Consider the following 18,948-nt stretch of genomic DNA (forward strand, 5'->3'; position numbering starts at 1 on the left):
ATAACTCTGTCCCATATTGCCATAATTCTTTCCTGTGCCATCTCTGGAAATGCACATATACGAACCTGGATAGGAGATTGCTGTAGGCGGTTTCTCAACTTTGCTTATGACTGGAAAACGCTGGGTTTCATCTTTGCATTTATCTTCGGTTTTGTTGAAGAATAACTTTAACCGACACGTCAGATTACCTTCAGCTTGCATCAATGGGACTGTCACTAATTGCTGTTTACCTTCAGCACAAGAAACACAGTTTTCACGATGTGCCTCTCGGGTACTATATCTAACCCAAGATAACCATTCATTATGGTGTACGAATCCCGTCTCGAGTAACAACTGTTCTTCCTCTGTGAAGGCAAAATCTGCTTTACTTGTAGCATTTTTAAGGCTTTGCACTTTAAGTTGGAAAGTCCCCAAAGGATCAGTTCCAATTGGAAGAGACACTCCGATTCCATAAACTCCTGAATCACTTTCTTGTGGTGACACGATGGTTATAGTAATTACTTCGGTACCTTGGAAATGCGCAATTTTTATTCTTTGTTGCCTGCTTTTATCTTTCTTTTTGTATCACTGCACCACTTGTTTCCCATCCATTCACATCTGTTGACCACCAAACATTTGACCAGGACGTACAGTCTCTATTGCACAAACATTTTGCACGAGTCAAGAAATCATTATTGTTCCATTTAGCACAGTCCAAAATTCCTTCACAAAGTTTTACCTTGAACACAGTAGTAACACCTGTTTGTGCTTGCAGCACCACCATTCCTTTTTCTCTTGCAACTGTTCCTTCTCGTATGGACATATTTACTTTCGCCACCAAAATCATCATCATGTAACAGTTCAAGTACCAGTTGAACATGGCCATCCTTCCTTTGTAGTCGGACTTTGCGTTCAGGGGTCCGATGGAGTCTGACCAACATCAATGGTAGAAGGAAAAGTCTTAAGTTTTTTACAGTGGGTGATATGAATCCACGAAGTCCTCTCAGCGATCTTTACAGATGTAGGTGTTGAGATAAGTACTTGATATGCGCCTTCCCACCTGGGGGATGACCAGTTCTTTCTCTTCACAATTCGGATCCACACCCAGTCCCCGGGTGCCACACTTAACAAGGCTTCACCTCTGGAATCTGCAAATGAGTCATTGGTTACAAGAGACTTGACATTTAGCAGCTTCTTCATATAATCCGCCAGATCCTCACCCCCTCACGTTCCACTGACAACAATCCTTGCCACTGTGGGACATAATATGGTCTCCCAAACAAAAGTTAAAATGGTGTAAGTCATTTGTAGGAGGGTAAGATTCGCATGTACAGGAGTGCCAATGGAAGACACGCAGTCCAGGATCTATGCGTTTCTGCCATCAGTTTGCAGAGTTTACTCTTCAGGACACCATTGTGTCTCTCCAGCTGACTGCAGATGGTAAGCACAATGGTACTTGAGATCAATTTGAAACACTTGACCCAACTTCTGAACAATCTAGTTAACAAAATGAGACCCATTATCACTGTAAATGCGTCTTGGTAGGCCAAATCGGGGAATTATTTCTGTTGTTAAAAGCTTACCTACTGTGTGTGCATCAGGATGCTTTACTGGAAAAGCTTCTACCCACTTAGAAAAAGCATCAATTATGACTAGACAAAACATTTTTCCCTCTGAGGGTGTCAACTCAATAAAGTCCATACAGAGTGTGTGGAATGGATATGGAGGGGTAGGGAATGCCTGCTGAGATTTCTTAACTCCCCCCTGAGCATGATACTTTGCACATAATAAACAAGATAAACAGAATTGCTTTGCATAAGTTGAAAACCCCTTACACCAAAACACTTTAGACACTATTTGAACCATTGCCTGTACTCCTACATGGGCAGGTCCATGGCTAACCAATGCAGCATACCTAAAAAGGTTTGAGGGTAATACCATTTTGCCATCTGATGCCTTATACAACCCATCCTGTTGGGTAATACCATATTTCACCCAACGACATTTTTCCTTCTGTGTTGTCAATGTTTGCATTACTTTTAGTGTCTCTAAGTCTAAGAGGTATCCGGGCTCTAAATCATTGTCATGTAAAAGCAAATCATTTTCTTGAGCTGCCTTTTTTGCAGCCATATCAACAAGGGCATTTCCCCTGGAGACAGGATCTTTTTTGTTAGTATGTGCGGAACATTTACATATCGCTATCTGGAGTGGTAATTGCACTGTATCTAACAACTGTAAAATTAAATCTCTGTGATTTATTAGTTTGCCTGTCGCAATAACCATTCCTCTATTCTTCCATTGTTGAGCGAAAACATGCACAGTGGAGAAAGCATACTGACTATCTGTATAAATTGTCACTTTTTTACCTTCCCCTAAGGTACAAGCTCGAGTCAAAGCCACTAACTCAGCTGCTTGTACAGAATAAATATTTGACAATCCTTTTGCTTCCAAAACTTCAGTTTCTGTGGTGACAGCATACCCTACTAGTGCTTTTCCTACAGTGTCCTTCTTTGCTGATCCGTCTACAAACAAAACGAGATCAGAATCTACCAACGGAATATCCGTCAAATCTGGTCGGGGAAGTACTTTGTTATGAATGCTCTCTAAACAAACGTGTGGAGTACCTTCTTCTGGAGTCAGCAAAAGTGTCGCCGGATTAAGAGTAGTACATCTTTCTATGGTGATATGTGGCTGTGTCAGCAGCACTGTTATACATGACAAATGTCGACTAGGAGATAAAAAGGTTATCTTATCTTGCAAAAGTATAGTAGCTACTGAATGCAGAACTCGCAATTTTAATGGGTGAAACAAAACAAATGATGCTGAGGCTTGCACTGCCATGACGGCTGCCACTACAGCTTGAACACAATGCGGCAATGCCCTTGCAACAAGATCTAATCTGGCGGAATAAAAAGCTATCGGTCTCTGTTTATCCCCATGTACTTGTACCAGAACCAAAGTCATTCTAAAGACATGCGTCTGGAGCATTTCTCCCCGGGCCTCCGCTGAAAACAGGATCTGTGGAACCTAGTCGGACTTTCCCGGTCAACAAATGTTAAATAAATATATCCTCCCTTACAATCAACCATTTGTACAAACTGCTTAGAATAGTTTGGAAAACCCAAAACAGAGGATCCTGCTATCAGTTGCTTAATTCTATTAAATGCTTGTATTGCCTTATCTGTCCACTGTATATTACTTTTAGCTGCCATGGGAGTGTCATAGATCAGTGCGGTCAATGGCCCTACTTCTTCAGCATAATTAGGAATCCAACTTCTGCAAAAATTAGTCACACCTAAAAACGACATCATCTCCCGCTTAGTCGTAGGCATAGGTGCCTCAAGAATTGCTTGTTTTCTTTTATTTTCCAATTGTCTACCTTCCTGCGAGACTAAATAACCCAAGTACTTTACTTGTGCTTTCCACAATTGTAACTTCTCTTTATTTACTTTATGTCCTTGCTCAGCTAAAAAACTAAGAAGGGCAAGGGTATCCTTTCTACAACTTTTCTGGGTGGGTGAGGCCAATAAAATATCATCTACGTACAACAGGACCCTGGCTTCCCTCTGGGGGAACAAACTGAGCTAAATTCGCAGCCATTTCTTGTGCGAATATTGTCGGACTCTCACAATAACCCTGTGGCAATCTGGTGTATGTGTATCTTTTACCCTGGAAAGTGAATGCAAACCAAAATCTACTCTCCTTGTGTAGTGGTATGGAGAAAAAGGCATTGCTTATATCTATGACAGAAAAATATCTGTGCTGAGGTAGTAAATCATTAAGTAATGTATAGGGGTCAGGGACCACCAGTGCTCTTGGGATCACAGCTGAATTAACTGCTTGTAAATCCTGAACCAACCTCCATGACCCATCCGGTTTCTTTACAGGAAACAACGGAGTATTGCAGGGTAAATCTGGGCATTCAACAAGGATTCCTACCTGTTTTAGCTGCTCGATAACTGGCTTAATTCCTTCCTCCGCTTGTTTACTTAACGGGTATTGGTGCTTACAAGGTCTAAAACCTGACTTTGGAGTTATACAAACTTCACCTGCTGTTTTCATCAGTCCCACATCTCCTTTACCTTTTGACCATAAATCTACAGGTAAGGCACTTAACACACTATCTTCCTCTTGAGTTAGGAGGATTTGTCATGCCACTTCTACTTTGTCATCCCTGAACTGCACGCTTGGTCGTGCCCAAGTCACCCAATTTAATCTTTGTACCTGGATCTGTTGATCTTTTAACTGACTTTCAGACATTGTGTCCCAAATCGTTACCTTTTTCGTCAAATCTACCCAATGTGTCCCCACTGCTTTAGTAACTGAAACATGCGGTCTACAACTTGAGCGATATAAAGAACTCATTTCCTTAGTCAAAGTACAGGTTACTATTGTATTACCTTGCGTATCCCAAAACATATCATTCAAAATTATCCTTGCACACTTGTGCTTAAAGAATTATTTTTCAAATTCTTTATCTGGACCAAGGGCCTTATAGAACACTGTACAATGTAAGTGCGCCGCAACCTGCGGTGACCCGCTCCTAGAGTTACTTAAAGCTAGATTGATCAACTCTGTATCAACCCTCCCCGGGCCGTCTGAAATCAAGTCTAGGCTATACCAGTAAAACAAGTCTTGTACTCCCTGTACTACTAAGCCATCTGCTAACCTTTTTGCCTCAATACCTTTTGGTGTGGGAACTGCCGCTATTCCAAACACATGCATCAAATCTCTTCCCAGCAAATTAACTGGACAAACTTTTGATATAATTACCCTACACCTAACAGTTTGGTTTGTTTGCGGATCTGTGAACAGTAGAGGATGAGACAGTGGTTCCTTATAAATTTTCCTGTTTGCCGCCTTTACAAGGACAAACTCATCTGTTTCACAGTTCGGAGGCAGAACTGCTGGACCCAAAAGTGTACGCGATGCACCTGAATCACATAAAAACTCCACTTTCTGTCCCTCAACCAAAAACTCTATCATGGGTTTCTGATCTAGATGCATAGCAATACCCAAATTTGCCAGGCTTATGACTTCACAGTCACAATCCCGCCCTTCCATTAGAGTGTTCTGACATTCATCGTAGAGAGTGTCTGCCTCTTCACTATCTCCATAATGAAGATGGCGCCTTTCTTTACTATCATATAGTCATGCGGAGCCCTTGTTCGTAAGCTGTGGGGGATGTTGCCACTCTTCACAGTCGGCAGCGAAGTGCCGACGTCTACCGCATTTAAAACATTCTCCACGTTTTAACCTTTCCCTATAGGCTGAATGTCCACCCGGTTCATTTAACGTGTCCCATTGCGGGCCCCCACGTTTTTTTACGCCACCATGGCACCCTTGCCCCCTTTGGTCCTGTACTAGGAATATCCCACCATCATCCCCTACTGCTAACACTTGTACTTTCTTTTTTAGATTAAAATGCCGCTCAGCATGCCGTGCATATTCAAACAAAGGTTGCAGTCTACATGTTCTATGATCTACCATGTGCTTAGTAATAAAACTACTTATCAGAGCCTTACAACCTTTAAGGAAAGCATTCTTTAATTGCTGTTCATACGGACTATCATTAGTCTGATCCTGCGGAATCATCATTCCACAATGGTTATTGAACACTTCTGTCAGTCTTACAATATAATGATCTACAGATTCATCATCATTTTGGAGGCACTGATTTATTACTGTCCAATCTGCTCTTGGATGCCACTTATCAGAAATTCTCTTTAACAGATCAGTGACTAGCGTATCTAACACACCAGAATTATGCTTTAATGTAGTGCCATCATCTGCCTTACATGTCCAAGTACCACAAACTAAGTGCCAACCTGGACCTAAGATTTGTCGCACTACTTGCTCTACTTCTAAACCATTTAAATGATAACTTAAACGCATACCAACTATGTCCTCAGAAAACGTTTGAAAATTAACCTTGGGATGAGGAATACAATCCGTAGCTCGTTTTATATCCTCTCTAGCCCAGGGACGATAAACTAAAATAGTTGGTTCTTGTCCAACATCTCCTGCTTGTGGGTTTGCAACTTGTATTAAGGGAAGAGCTTCTGAGTAGTCAGAAAGTTTAATAGCCCAACGTCCTTGCCCTGCTGGTCCTGACCTTAACTGCATAGGTTGGTCTACCTGTTGTAAAGCAACTTTAGGTACTACAGGAATTTGTGGGTAAATTGGAGGGGTCACAACATTTCCTTGAGCAGCTAATAACCCACCCTGCTGTACAGATCCCACATCTTCAGACTGATATTGAGGAGGTTCCCCCGGTATGGCAGCAGCAATTTCACCATACGGTGGGTGGTTGCCTGCCTTTGTACTGCACAAACTGTGTGCTCATCCTCCTTATCTAAAAATAAAGCTACTTTTCCACTTGGCACCAGTGATCCCTTTTGATTTATTTTCTCTTTTTCCTGACACTGTTTTTCTTTTATAGCTCGTTTATTTGCTTCTTCTAACCATTTTTGTGCTTGGGGAAATTCCAATTGTCTTTGCTTTTTAGTTCTAGTTCCTGCATCTCTTTTCAAATCTCTAACCAATTTTGCACAGGCATTCTTATTCAGTATACCATCAAAACCATATTTCAACTTCCACTTTCTCAAAAATTTAACATTATTTTTGTTTAAACTTTTCATATACTTAGCATCAACATTTAAACAGGCATCACTCTCACACTTGCAGCAACTTGAACCCATGTTTTCCTAGATTTCTTATTTTAGGACTGTATACTTTTAGGACTGCATCAAAATTATTTTTACAGGGCTTATTACAAAATGGGGCTATCTTAACGGGGATCCTAACAAAATAATCTTAACAATTATTCCTACCCACCCTTAACTAAAAGTAAACCCCCTGCCGACAAGGTTAAATTAAATTAAAAGAAAAAAAGGTATTTTTCATCCTACCTGAACCAGATGAGACTCCGTTTCCCCTTTTGGTTCGGAAACCGTCCCTCAGATAGGGATCAGAGAGCGGCCGGCCTCTTTCCAACGACAAATCAGTCGGAGGGCTTTCCGTCGAGGAAATCTTAAGATGAGAAACCCTCACCTGCGCAGGTTTTTTGGTCTCTCTGTCAGTCTGATCCATATTTTCGTAGAGGTTTCCGGTCCGAAGGACCAAAATGTCAGAAGAAAAAATTCAAGCGAGTCACATCTGCCTCAGGTGATGAAAATTTCCTTTATTAACTGCTAACCAGATTACAGCAACATGTTGGCCAAGATGATCTCAATCTGATCAACTTTTATACTTTCCTGTTACCAGCCAAAATAGCTTTTGTTACATTTCTGACAGTTGGCTATGAAAAACATCTAGGATCACAAATTACCTCAGAAAAGAATGTTTTACCTCAAAACCACAGCTAGTGTAGAATGTTTACCTCAAAACCACAGTTAGTACAGAATGTTCAAAAAGGTACAGAATACTTAGTTCAACAGTGATAGCTGGAATTTTCCAGGACACACAGCTTGCCTCAGTAAATTAACTCTTACTCAGCTGTGCGTCCTTTTACCAAGCTTTCATTTAACTGCAGTTAGCTTTCTTTATTCAGAATTATAGAAAACAGATGTTATTCAAGTTCATAAGCAAACTACATCTATCATAGATAAAGCCCATCTTTAATAAACATGGTTCAATGACCTTTTCTTACCAACACTTCAGCAAATAGCATATTCATTTTGCTAGATGGGAGAAAGAGACAAATAACAGTATGTTTTAAAACTTTTTCTCTTAACATGAAGCAATGAGGGAAAAGCAGTGATGTACAAAATATGTATGAAATGAAGCGATGAGGGAAACGCAGTACAAAATATGTATGACTTGAAACGATGAGGGAAAAGCAGTGATGTACAAAATAATGTACGACATGAAGCAATGAGGGAAATGCAGTGATGTACAAAATATGTATGACTTGAAACGATGAGGGAAAAGCAGTGATGTACAAAATATGTACGACATGAAGCGATGAGGGAAAAGAAGTGATGTACAAAATATGTACGACAAAGCGATAAGGGAAAAGCAGTTATGTACAAAATATGTACGACATGAAGCGATGAGGGAAACGCAGTGATGTATAAAATATGTACGACATGAAGCAATGAGGGAAATGCAGTGATGTACAAAATATGTACGAAATGAAGCGATAAGGGAAACGCAGTGATGTACAAAATATGTACGACATGAAGCAATGAGGGAAAAGCAGTGATGTGCAAAATAAGCACGACATGAAGCGATGAGGGAAAAGCAGTGATGTACAAAATATGTATGACATGAAGTGATGAGGGAAAAGCAGTGATGTACAAAATAAGTACGATATGAAGCAATGAGAGAAAAGCAGTGATGTACAAAATATGTACGACTTGAAGAGATGAGGGAAAAGCAGTGATATACAAAATATGTACGACTTGAAGACATGAGGGAAAAGCAGTGATGTACAAAATATGAGGGAAAAGCAGTGATGTACAAAATATGTACGACTTGAAGAGATGAGGGAAAAGCAGTGATGTACAAAATATGTACGACATGAAGCGATGAGGGAAGAGCAGTGATGTACAAAATATGTACGACATGAAGCAATGAGAGAAAAGCAATGATGTACAAAATATGCACAACATTAAGTGATGAGGGAAAAGCAGTGGTGTACAAAGTATGTATGACATGAAGCGATGAGGGAAAAGCAGTGATGTACAAAATATGTACGACATGAAGCAATGAAAGAAAAGCAGTGATGTACAAATTATGTACGACATGAAGCGATGCGGAAGATGGCACTCAACAACAATATTTACGACAAGAAGAGATTAGGGAAAAGCAGTGATGTACAAAATATATATGACTTGAAGCAATGAGAGAAAAGCAATGATGTACAAAATATGTACGACATGAGGCGATGAGGGAAACGCAGTGATGTACAAAATATGAACGACATGAAGCGATGAGGGAAAAGCAGTGATGTACAAAACATGTACGATATGAAGCGATGAGGAAAACGCAGTGATGTACAAAATATGTATGACATGAGGAGATGAGGGAAACGCAGTGATGTACAAAATATGCACGACGAAGCGATGAGAGAAAAGCAGTGATGTACAAAATATGTACGACATGAAGCGATGAGGGAAACGCAGTGATGTATAAAATATGTACGACATGAAGCAATGAGGGAAACACAGTGATGTAAAAAATATGTACGACAAAGCAATGAGGGAAACGCAGTGATGTACATAATATGTACGACATGAAGCGAGGGAAACGCAGTGATGTACAAAATATGTACGACATGAAGCGATGAGGGCAATGCAGTGATGTACAAAATACGTACAACATGAAGCGATGAGGGAAAAGCAGTGATGTACAAAATATGTACGACATGAAGAGATGAGGGAAAAGTAGTGATGTACAAAATATGTACGACATGAAGAGATGAGGGAAAAGCAGTGATGTACAAAATATGTACGACATGAAGTGATAAGGGAAAAGCAGTGATGTACAAAATATGTATGACATGAGGCGATGAGTGAAACGCAGTGAAGTACAAAATATGTACGACGAAGCGATGAGGGTAATGCAGTGTACAATCATAGGCGAAAAGAAAATGGCACCCATTTGACAGGTTTTGTTTAGCAATGTTATTAAAAAGGGGTGTGGGTACCGGCATCTTCAAAGAAAATTGTTTATTCTAGCTGAGAGAATAGCAAAGTTGCCACCAAAGCTGGAATATTTAGATAATACAGTTTTATGGTGGGAAGGAAAGCATTTGACTGACAAAGGGAAGCTCAGTGCAAGAAAATATCTCTACTGGTGGCTCGTTTTACTGCACAGAAGAAAGTATTTGCCACAGTCACCTAGGATATTACAAGTAGGACAATGGTGGCACTTGTGTTCCCCGACAGACCAACAGTGTTAATTAGGAGGCTATATGAAGGACTGGCATCAAGAAATAAGAACTAAGGTGAAAGTGTCCCTTTCCCTCTCTCCAACAACCTGTATTTGAACAGAAAGCAGGAATGTCTTCATTCCCCATTTGGCAAAGCAAATAAGGGATTCACAATTCAAGGATACAACTGGCATGACACTTGAGAAAAATGATCTTTACTTGTAGATAACATTATTTTGCACTTGATACTTGAACCAGACAACGATATTTCACATTACTTGATCCAGATAACGATATTTCAGTGCTGTGGAATATATAATAAATGAAAACGGCTAAACAGCCATGAACAATTTGCATCCTAGAAATGATTCAGTAACATCCATACTAATCAGGGCAAGAGAAGATGCATTTAGGTCTTTGGATCACAAAGGATTCTGTTGTGGCAGCTAAGGATACGTTGGAATAAACAAAACAAAAGGTAATACAAACAGTGAGAAAGTGGAACCTCTCATTCACGGATATGGATAAGTGGAACCTCTCAGTCACGGATATGGATAATAAGTGGAAACTCTCTGTCACGGATATGGATAAGAAGATGAAAGCAATGATAACGTTCCAGTTCCCCCAAGTCTCGCATAAAGGTCGTGCATATTTTTATCAACATGAGGCAAAGCTTGTGGATGATGATAAAGAGCTGAAAGAATTTATGTGGGAGGGAAGAGTGTAAGAATTATGCAGGATAAGCTGATTCCCCCTATAGATCAAGGTGTTTTATGATTTGAAGAGGTACTTCAGAGCTACACAGTTTTATCTATACAACATTCCAGTTTTAAGCTGACTGGGCTACTAAGTGAAAATGTTGAGATGTAAATTTGTAGTACCTTGTCAGGAAGGTAGACTGCAAGGTTTAGTTTGTTTTGTTTTACCAATACCAGCCTATCATGATGAAGGCATCTTGGTACCTTCTACTCAGCTGATTTGTGTCTACTATACTCATAATATACGTCAATATCTCTGGTAACATCATACTTATGGTTTCCTTACTCAATGATAAGAAATAAACTTCATACAATACCTTGAAAATCCTCTGAATTAGGTAATTTTACTCCACATATAAAATAATCCTTATGTTCAATCTGTAAACATAAAGGAGACAAACAATATTTCAGAAACACAGCAAACCACTTTACCGCTGACATTCACTTTAGTTTAAATTTGAAATGTTCACAAATACGAGACTATACAACCCAGCTTTGACATTACATCAAACAAAACAATGTTTTGGTTTTGGTGCCACATGATTCTACATGATGAAACTATTATAGCAATAACCCACACCTGGGTGTGGGTAATGCTGGATTTACCCACGGTTGGCGTGGTTTGGTCCCGAGGCGGCCCGAGGACCAAACAAAGCCAACCGTGGGTAAATACAGCATTACCCACACCCAGAAGTGGGTTATTGCTATTATACCATGACATTATTTAAGAAAAGAAACTATTACTTTTCTTAAATAATGGCATAGTATAATGCCTGTTTACTGCCCTTCCGCAGATGTCTGGCATCCGCGGCAGTTCTGATGTACTGCGCGCCTGCGCAGTACATCAGAGCTGTGGGCAAAATCAATGGAGAAAGCAAGATCTCTGTTGCTTTTTTTTTTACTGTTTTCGCTATGTTAAATGGGTTTAACATAGCGAGACAGTTTTAAAATAAGCAACGGAGATGTCTGTTGCTTATTTTAAAACTGTCTCGCTATGCTAAACCCATTTAACATAGCGAACAGTAAAAAGCAACGGAGATCTTGCTTTCTCCGTTGCTTTTTAAACCTGTTCGCTATGCTAAATGGGTTTAGCATATGAGACAGTTTAAAATAAGCAACGGAGATCTCCGTTGCTTATTTTAAAGCTGTCTCGCTATGTTAAACCCATTTAACATAGCGAGACAGTGTTTTAAAAGTAGAGTTATACTAATGGAAAAAAGTTCGGGCGACCGGACCTTTTTCCATTAGTATAACTCTATTTACAATGCGCACGCTGGCCAATCAGCGTGCACGTTTTGGGGCGGTCATGGTATAATAGTTAATTTACCAGTTAGGATACAGAAAAAAAGGCGATTCTGTACCATTTACAGTTATTTTCTATCACTGTAATCTCACAAGGGTACAAGAACATGTTTTCCTCAGTGTTTACTGCTGTTCCATTAAGAACTAGTAAACGGTACCTTTACAGGTTTGTAGATGACCTGTGCCTTTATTAATAAGGAAGCAGGCATGCCAGTTTGCTTCACTAAAACTGCTACAGGAAAAGAAAAATGCATTTTTGGTTGTATTTTTGTAAAGCTTCTGCTCACCCACCACCACCAACACAAGATTTCAGACAGAACAAACATTTAAAAAGATATAATAATGTAGCAAAGTAAATCCAATGGGACAGGTAAACGCTCAGGTTCACAGAAAAAAGTTTAAAATCAGTAAATAAAGCCAGGAACTTAGCGACAGTGAGGAAGTCAAACGATGCAAAAATTAATTAAAATCTCCACTTTTAATACAAAAATATAAGACAGGATAAGCGCTTTCGCAAGTAGCTTCATCAGATCCATACAAAAATCCAAGTGTTAACTGCATGCTTATATACCTGAAGATCATGACTCATACTCATGGTTAATTAGCAAACAAGGTACTGTCCATCATTTTTAAAGATATAGATAATGTTTAAAATGATAGATAAAAACAATATATAAAAGCTTCATAAAATGCATTGCTGAAAGATAAATAATGGCTAGGCATCAAATTACAAACATTGATCAGAATATTATGACTAACTGAATTATATTAAGAAACACAAAACTATATATAAATTAAAAAGTAAATACATCTGTATATAATCAGTGTATAACAACTCATTTGACATTTCTACATTTTATGAAGCTTTTATATATTGTTTTTATCTATCATTTTAAACATCATCTATATCTTTAAAAATGATGGGCAGTACCTTGTTTGCTAATTAACCATGAGTATGAGTCATGATCTGCAGGTATATAAGCATGCAGTTAACACTTGGATTTTTAATGGATCTGATGAAGCTACTTGCGAAAGCGCTTATCCTGTCTTATATTTTTGTATTAAAAGTGGAGATTTTAATTAATTTTTGCATCGTTTGACTTCCTCACTGTCGCTCAGTTCCTGGCTTTATTTACCGATTTAAAAAGATATGGCAAGCTTTGGCAGACAGTGAAAAAGTGATACAAAAAAACTCAAATAACTATAGGCCTTCTGGCAACTCTATGTTGAAATGCAAGATATTTAGGACACTGCCTCAGCACCTTAATTATGTGATCTACAAATATGTAAATATAAAAATTCAAAAAGGGAGGAAATGCAGGGCACTCTAGCCGAAAAGAACAGGAACAACGGCTGTTTCCTATAAAAAGAGAATGCAATGCTTATTCTCAGAAACATATCACTGAATTAAAGAAATTGTCAAAGGATACAAAAATACATGCCCACTTAATTCCCATTTTCCCATCTGGCAAATAAGATTAAACTTTTTGCAATTAACTTCCTACTGGCACCGTTTTACTTCTGCCCCATGCATTACTGAATTTCAACTTCATTCTGTGTTCCACAATAAGTCTATTCCGAACACGCAAAACCCTTTCTGTGAAAAAAATCTCTCTCACCCTAAGGTATAGGTTCATAGGTAGTTGCTAAGCATGCAGTCCACGTGACCATTAAGGAGCCCAAATTCCTAAATGCCTCAAAGCACTGTCTGGTTAAGTGACTTCTTTAAGGTCACACAGCAGGCAAATGAAGATAAAAGGATTCCAACCCTGTACCTCAGCACAGGAAGCAGTTCATTAACAGGTCAGAGCTTTAATCCTCTGTACCAACTGCCTCTTCGTTTCCAGTTGAGCCCTCTTTTTTCATGAGATTATCCTCCAGGGCTGCCTTTCTGACTACTTCCTAGCAATGAGGTACATCTGTGGATATACTGTCTCATCTTTTTACGCTCCTTCCCTTTCAGAGTGCACATATTAAGGTCATCTCTCTCTCTCTCTCTCTTCACGAGCCTTCATTTCTTTTACCCATCTCTACACAGCTTCATCTTGGTGAGAGTGGGATCTCCTTAAACCCATATCAAACCTCCAGCGGTGGTCTGGTCTCACAATCAGATTAACAGTAGAGAGTGGGCTCTCCTTAAACCCATATCAAACCTCCAGCAGTGGTCTGGTCTCACAATCAGATTAACAGTAGAGCGTGGGCTCTCTTTAAACCCATACGCAAACCTCCAGCGGTGGTCTGGTCTCTCAATCAGATTAACAGTAGAGCGTGGGCTCTCTCTAAACCTGTGTGCAGACCTGCAGATGGGGTTGGTCTCACAATCAGAACAACATAAGTAACTTTTTATAGTAACTGTCTCCACATGTAAATCAGATGATACACATGGGTCCCTCTTCCTTTTAGGTGTGAGTGGTAGCTTATCCCATAATGTGCAGTCTCTCCAAACTGATCTTACACTGCAGTGCACAGAAACTAAGCTACCATTTACACCGCCATATGTCCAACCTTGTTAAATCTCTTCATATCCTATCTACACTCCAATTTCTCAACAAACTGAAATCAATAAGTAGCTCATGCACTTCTAGTAAGTGGCAGAGAGGATGGGAAGATCAGCCACAGCCAGCTCACCCTTCGTGGTGGGGGAGGTGCTCTGGCTCACCACAACAGTAATTCTGAACAGGAGCACCAGGTGTTACTCAGTGGAGTCTAAGCCACCAAAGTCCATCCGTAGTGTGCTAAAGCACTAGGAAGCCAAGGGAGAAATGGCATGTACAGGCATGCTTTCCTCTGGAGACTGATATCAACTGCTGGGTCTGAGGAAATGCTCAGCAGGGGAGGGTTGCTCCCACATGGACAATGCTGACAACTCCCAAGAACAGCAAGCTAGTACCATCTCTACCACCTGGAAATGAATTCATTATTGTTCCTGAGTAGAAACAAAGTGCTGTAAGGGTTCGCATCTCAGCTGGGAATGCCCAAGCATGGCTCCCGTTCCCCCAGAATGGATGGACTTATATGGTAAAAGTAGCAGGATCATTAGTAATGTTTAGTGGGGTACAAAAACAAAAACTTCTCTAAAGATTAATTTTCTCCTACAGCCCATAAACAATGGCATGGCATCTATCCTTTCTCACACCTAAAATGCTTTGAGATAGTACTACCACCAACTGTGTGACACTTTTACAAAGAAGTGCAAGACCGGAATGTTTTCAGGATGAGTGAATGCCAGATGGAACAGGATTTATAGTTGCGCCTGGGCTTAGACAGAACAGGCACTTAGTAAGTCGTTGTATGGAATTTGTTTACTGCACTCACATTTACTCCTGCTAGCTGACATCCAACAATTAGCAAAACATTTAAAATTTTAGAAGGTTCCTCCAACGGGGTACTTATCTGATCTGACAAGTGAAACTATGGCACCGAGTGACCAAAACAATTAGTCCATCAGGTGCAATGCCCAGAGTATGGGCTGGCAGTGAGAAAGTCTGAGGAACTTGTACGTATGGCTGCTTTTATACCAAGATGCCTACAAAGAGAGGTCATCGCCCAGATGTATGTCTTATAAAGATCAAGCTTTGATACCCTTGTAAGATGTCAGTGAGCAACAACCCATCTGTTAAAAATACTGCAACAGTGACTCAGGACATGTGTAAATGCTTCATATGTACAGTCTTAATCTAGCATGGCAAACTACATCTCTGTTAATTCTCTCAGTAACTCCCCTTCCCTTCAGATTTAGCTGAAAGGAATTACATGGGGATTAGCCCTTATTATAAATATAATAAAGAGAAAGTATAGTTAACCACCATTGGTTGCTATGCCATGTAAATGCAAACTTGAATTATACTCTGTGTTTCAGGGACGAGGTAGGTTTTGTGAAAAAATATTGTTTTCTTAGTTTCACATTAATGACAACTTGAAAAATAAGGACTCAGTACTGATAATTCTGTTCAGTTGGACACGACAAGCCTATTGTAACTGCTGAAGTGCTCTGTAAACTTAAGTTATGCAAATTGCTCCAGGGGCACGTACGGTAAAAACTTTATCCAATGGCTATATTCTGGAGTCTGAAAATGACTAGATTCAGATAAAAACACTGCAGTACACCATTTATAACTCCTCTACAGATAAAAACACTGCAGTACACCACTTATAACTCCTCCATCTTCTTTTTCTCAGTACAAACAACATATATGATGGCTCAGTGTTAGGGTACGAGGCTCAGCCCCATCTTCTGGAAGAGCCTACATGCTGTTCATGTGCCTCTGTTAAGTTCTTTCTGGGTACTCAAATTTCTTCCCACCAAAACATTTGGACTGACTTGGCTGTGTGTGTGTATGTCAAGTGCTAAGATAATGACAGCCTGCCTCCTAAAATCAGGGTATAGGCGACATATTTTCTGAAGGTAACAGATGAGCAAGTGGTCATGCATAAATATATGAAATGGAGACATTCCCAAAGTAAAAACTGGAAACAAAATGACAGACGCTTCTCAATGTGCATTTTCAACTTCTAAAGGCAAAATATAATACATTTGGGAAATATCTGCTTGGTAACTTCCAGTCCTTCCCTAGCTGGCAAGGAGAAGAAAACAGTTATTTTGTTTTCCAAAATTTATACAGTAATTTCAGGGAGGAAAAGGGCTGCAGAAAGGGTTTGGAAGGTCCAGCCACTGTTGGTTTCTGCCTGTAAAGAACAAAACCAAGATGATTAGACTGACTTACATATGATGTTCCCATCTCTTTCTGAAGAAAGTTGGTGCACTGCTGGTTCTATGGGGCACTATATTCTTGTAGAAGTCCGGACATGATTTCCAGAAATGAGGGCTTCATGCTGCAAGATGATCTGAGCAAAAATGCTAAACTATAGAAACAAGCACTTCCCCAGAGATGAACTTAAATGGTACCAAATCAGCACACTCAAACATGTGATGGGAAAGCCTATCCAATCATGAAGATCAGGTCTCAAGGAGGTCAGGACTCTTCAAAATCAGGCAGAGGTGCAGAACCCCTTTAAGGAACTGTTTGCACGGCACTCTCCAACCATCCACAAAGTCATAATGTGCAGAAGTAGCTGACATAGCTGTGACCATAGAATGACAAGAGACCAAACTCATACAGTTACCTGGAATAGCTTAGGAGACCCTGATGACTGTGTGTGGAGGCATAGGATACCTCTTTACCCCAAGAGGTACATAGGAAATGCCTTTGCTTTAGAAGAAAGAACACACACACTGCCTAGTTCCCCCCTTTGTAATGAGACAGAACAAAACAGGGCGAACACTATTTTTCCAATTAGCAAATAGGTCAGACTACAGGGTGCTCCTGTTCCAAAACACTCGAACCAGATATGGTGCCAGAATGTACAGCTGTAGCAGAGGCGAGCTCAGGGAACCCACTAGCACAGTTACTATGAACTCAGAGGTACTGATGCCTCATGGTCCCACACATGTCAAGCAGAGCAGAGGTGAGCTCAGGGAGCCCACTAGCACAGTTACTTTGTCCAGAATATGAACTCAGAGGTACTGATGCCGCATGGTCCCACACATGTCAAGCATAGCAGAGGCGAGCTCAGGGAGCCCACTAGCACAGTTACTATGAACTCAGAGGTACTGATGCCGCATGGTCCCATACATGTCAAGCAGAGCACCTTGCTGACCCTTTTCAAGAGAAATCTTGATGAGTGGATGGGAAACAGAAAATTCTCCCCGGGTACAACTCCAGTGGCTCTACTCAACAAAGGCACTGGGAACTAAGGTCGGGTGGCACTATGCCAGGGTAATCCTATGGATAGGCTTGTAAAGGCCCCAGGGCCATTAGCCTAGTACACACCTATGTACGGGCGGCTGCCCGGCTTGAGTCATCTCTCTGCAAACTGGGTATTAGTATGAGACCCTTTACTTGTTTAGAAATGGGTATTAGTATGAGACCATTTACTTATTTATAACTGGGTATTAGTACAAAACCCTTTACTTATTTATAACTAGGTGTTAGTATAAGACCCTTTACTTGTTTATAACTGGTATTAGTAGAAGACCCTTTACTTATTTATAACTGGGTATTAGTATAAGACCCTTTACTTATTTATAACTGGGTATTAGTACAAGACCCTTTACTTCTTTATAACTGGGTATTAGTACAAGACCCTTTACTTATTTATAACTGGGTGTTAGTACAAGACCCTTTACTTATTTATAACTGGGTATTAGTACAAGACCCTTTACTTCTTTATAACTGGGTATTAGTACAAGACCCTTTACTTATTTATAACTGGGTGTTAGTACAAGACCCTTTACTTATTTATAACTGGGTATTAGTACAAGACCCTTTACTTATTTATAACTGGATGTTAGTATAAGACCCTTTACTTATTTATAACTGGGTATTAGTAGAAGACCCTTTACTTATTTATAACTGGGTATAAGACCCTTTATTTATTTATAACTGGGTGTTAGTATAAGACCCTTTACTTATTTATAACTGGGTATTAGAAGACCCTTTACTTATTTATAACTGGGTATTAGTACAAGACCCTTTATTTATTTATAACTGGGTGTTAGTATAAGACCCTTTACTTATTTATAACTGGGTATTAAAAGACCATTTACTTATTTATAACTGGGTATTAGTATGAGACCCTTTACTTATTTATAACTGGGTATTAGTAGAAGACCCTTTACTTATTTATAACTGGGTATTAGTACAAGACCCTTTACTTATTTATAACTGGGTGTTAGTATAAGACCCTTTATTTATTTATAACTGGGTATTAGTAGAAGACCCTTTACTTATTTATAACTGGGTATTAGTAGAAGACCCTTTACTTATTTATAACTGGGTATTAGTACAAGACCCTTTACTTATTTATAACTGGGTGTTAGTATAAGACCCTTTATTTATTTATAACTGGGTATTAGTACAAGACCCTTTACTTATTTATAACTGGGTGTTTGTATAATATAACTGGGTATTTGTATAAAACCCTTTACTTATTTATAACTGGGTATTAGTACAAGACCCTTTACTTATTTAT

At 39.6% G+C, this 18,948-nt stretch overlaps 1 protein-coding gene across 1 annotated transcript in view; it reads right to left on the bottom strand.

Moving 5' to 3' along the window:
- The window catches only part of UVRAG (UV radiation resistance associated), a 2,169,435-nt gene that overhangs the window by 958,562 nt on the left and 1,191,925 nt on the right, over positions 1-18,948 (bottom strand). The window contains exon 11 of the mRNA XM_044073201.1: positions 10,932-10,992. Coding sequence (XP_043929136.1) covers positions 10,932-10,992 — 61 coding nt within the window. The remainder of the gene's footprint in view (positions 1-10,931; positions 10,993-18,948) is intronic.

This window comes from Protopterus annectens, chromosome 5.part1 (assembly GCF_019279795.1).
Source record: "Protopterus annectens isolate FY-2018-M chromosome 5.part1, PAN1.0, whole genome shotgun sequence".
Lineage (NCBI taxonomy): Eukaryota > Metazoa > Chordata > Ceratodontiformes > Protopteridae > Protopterus > Protopterus annectens.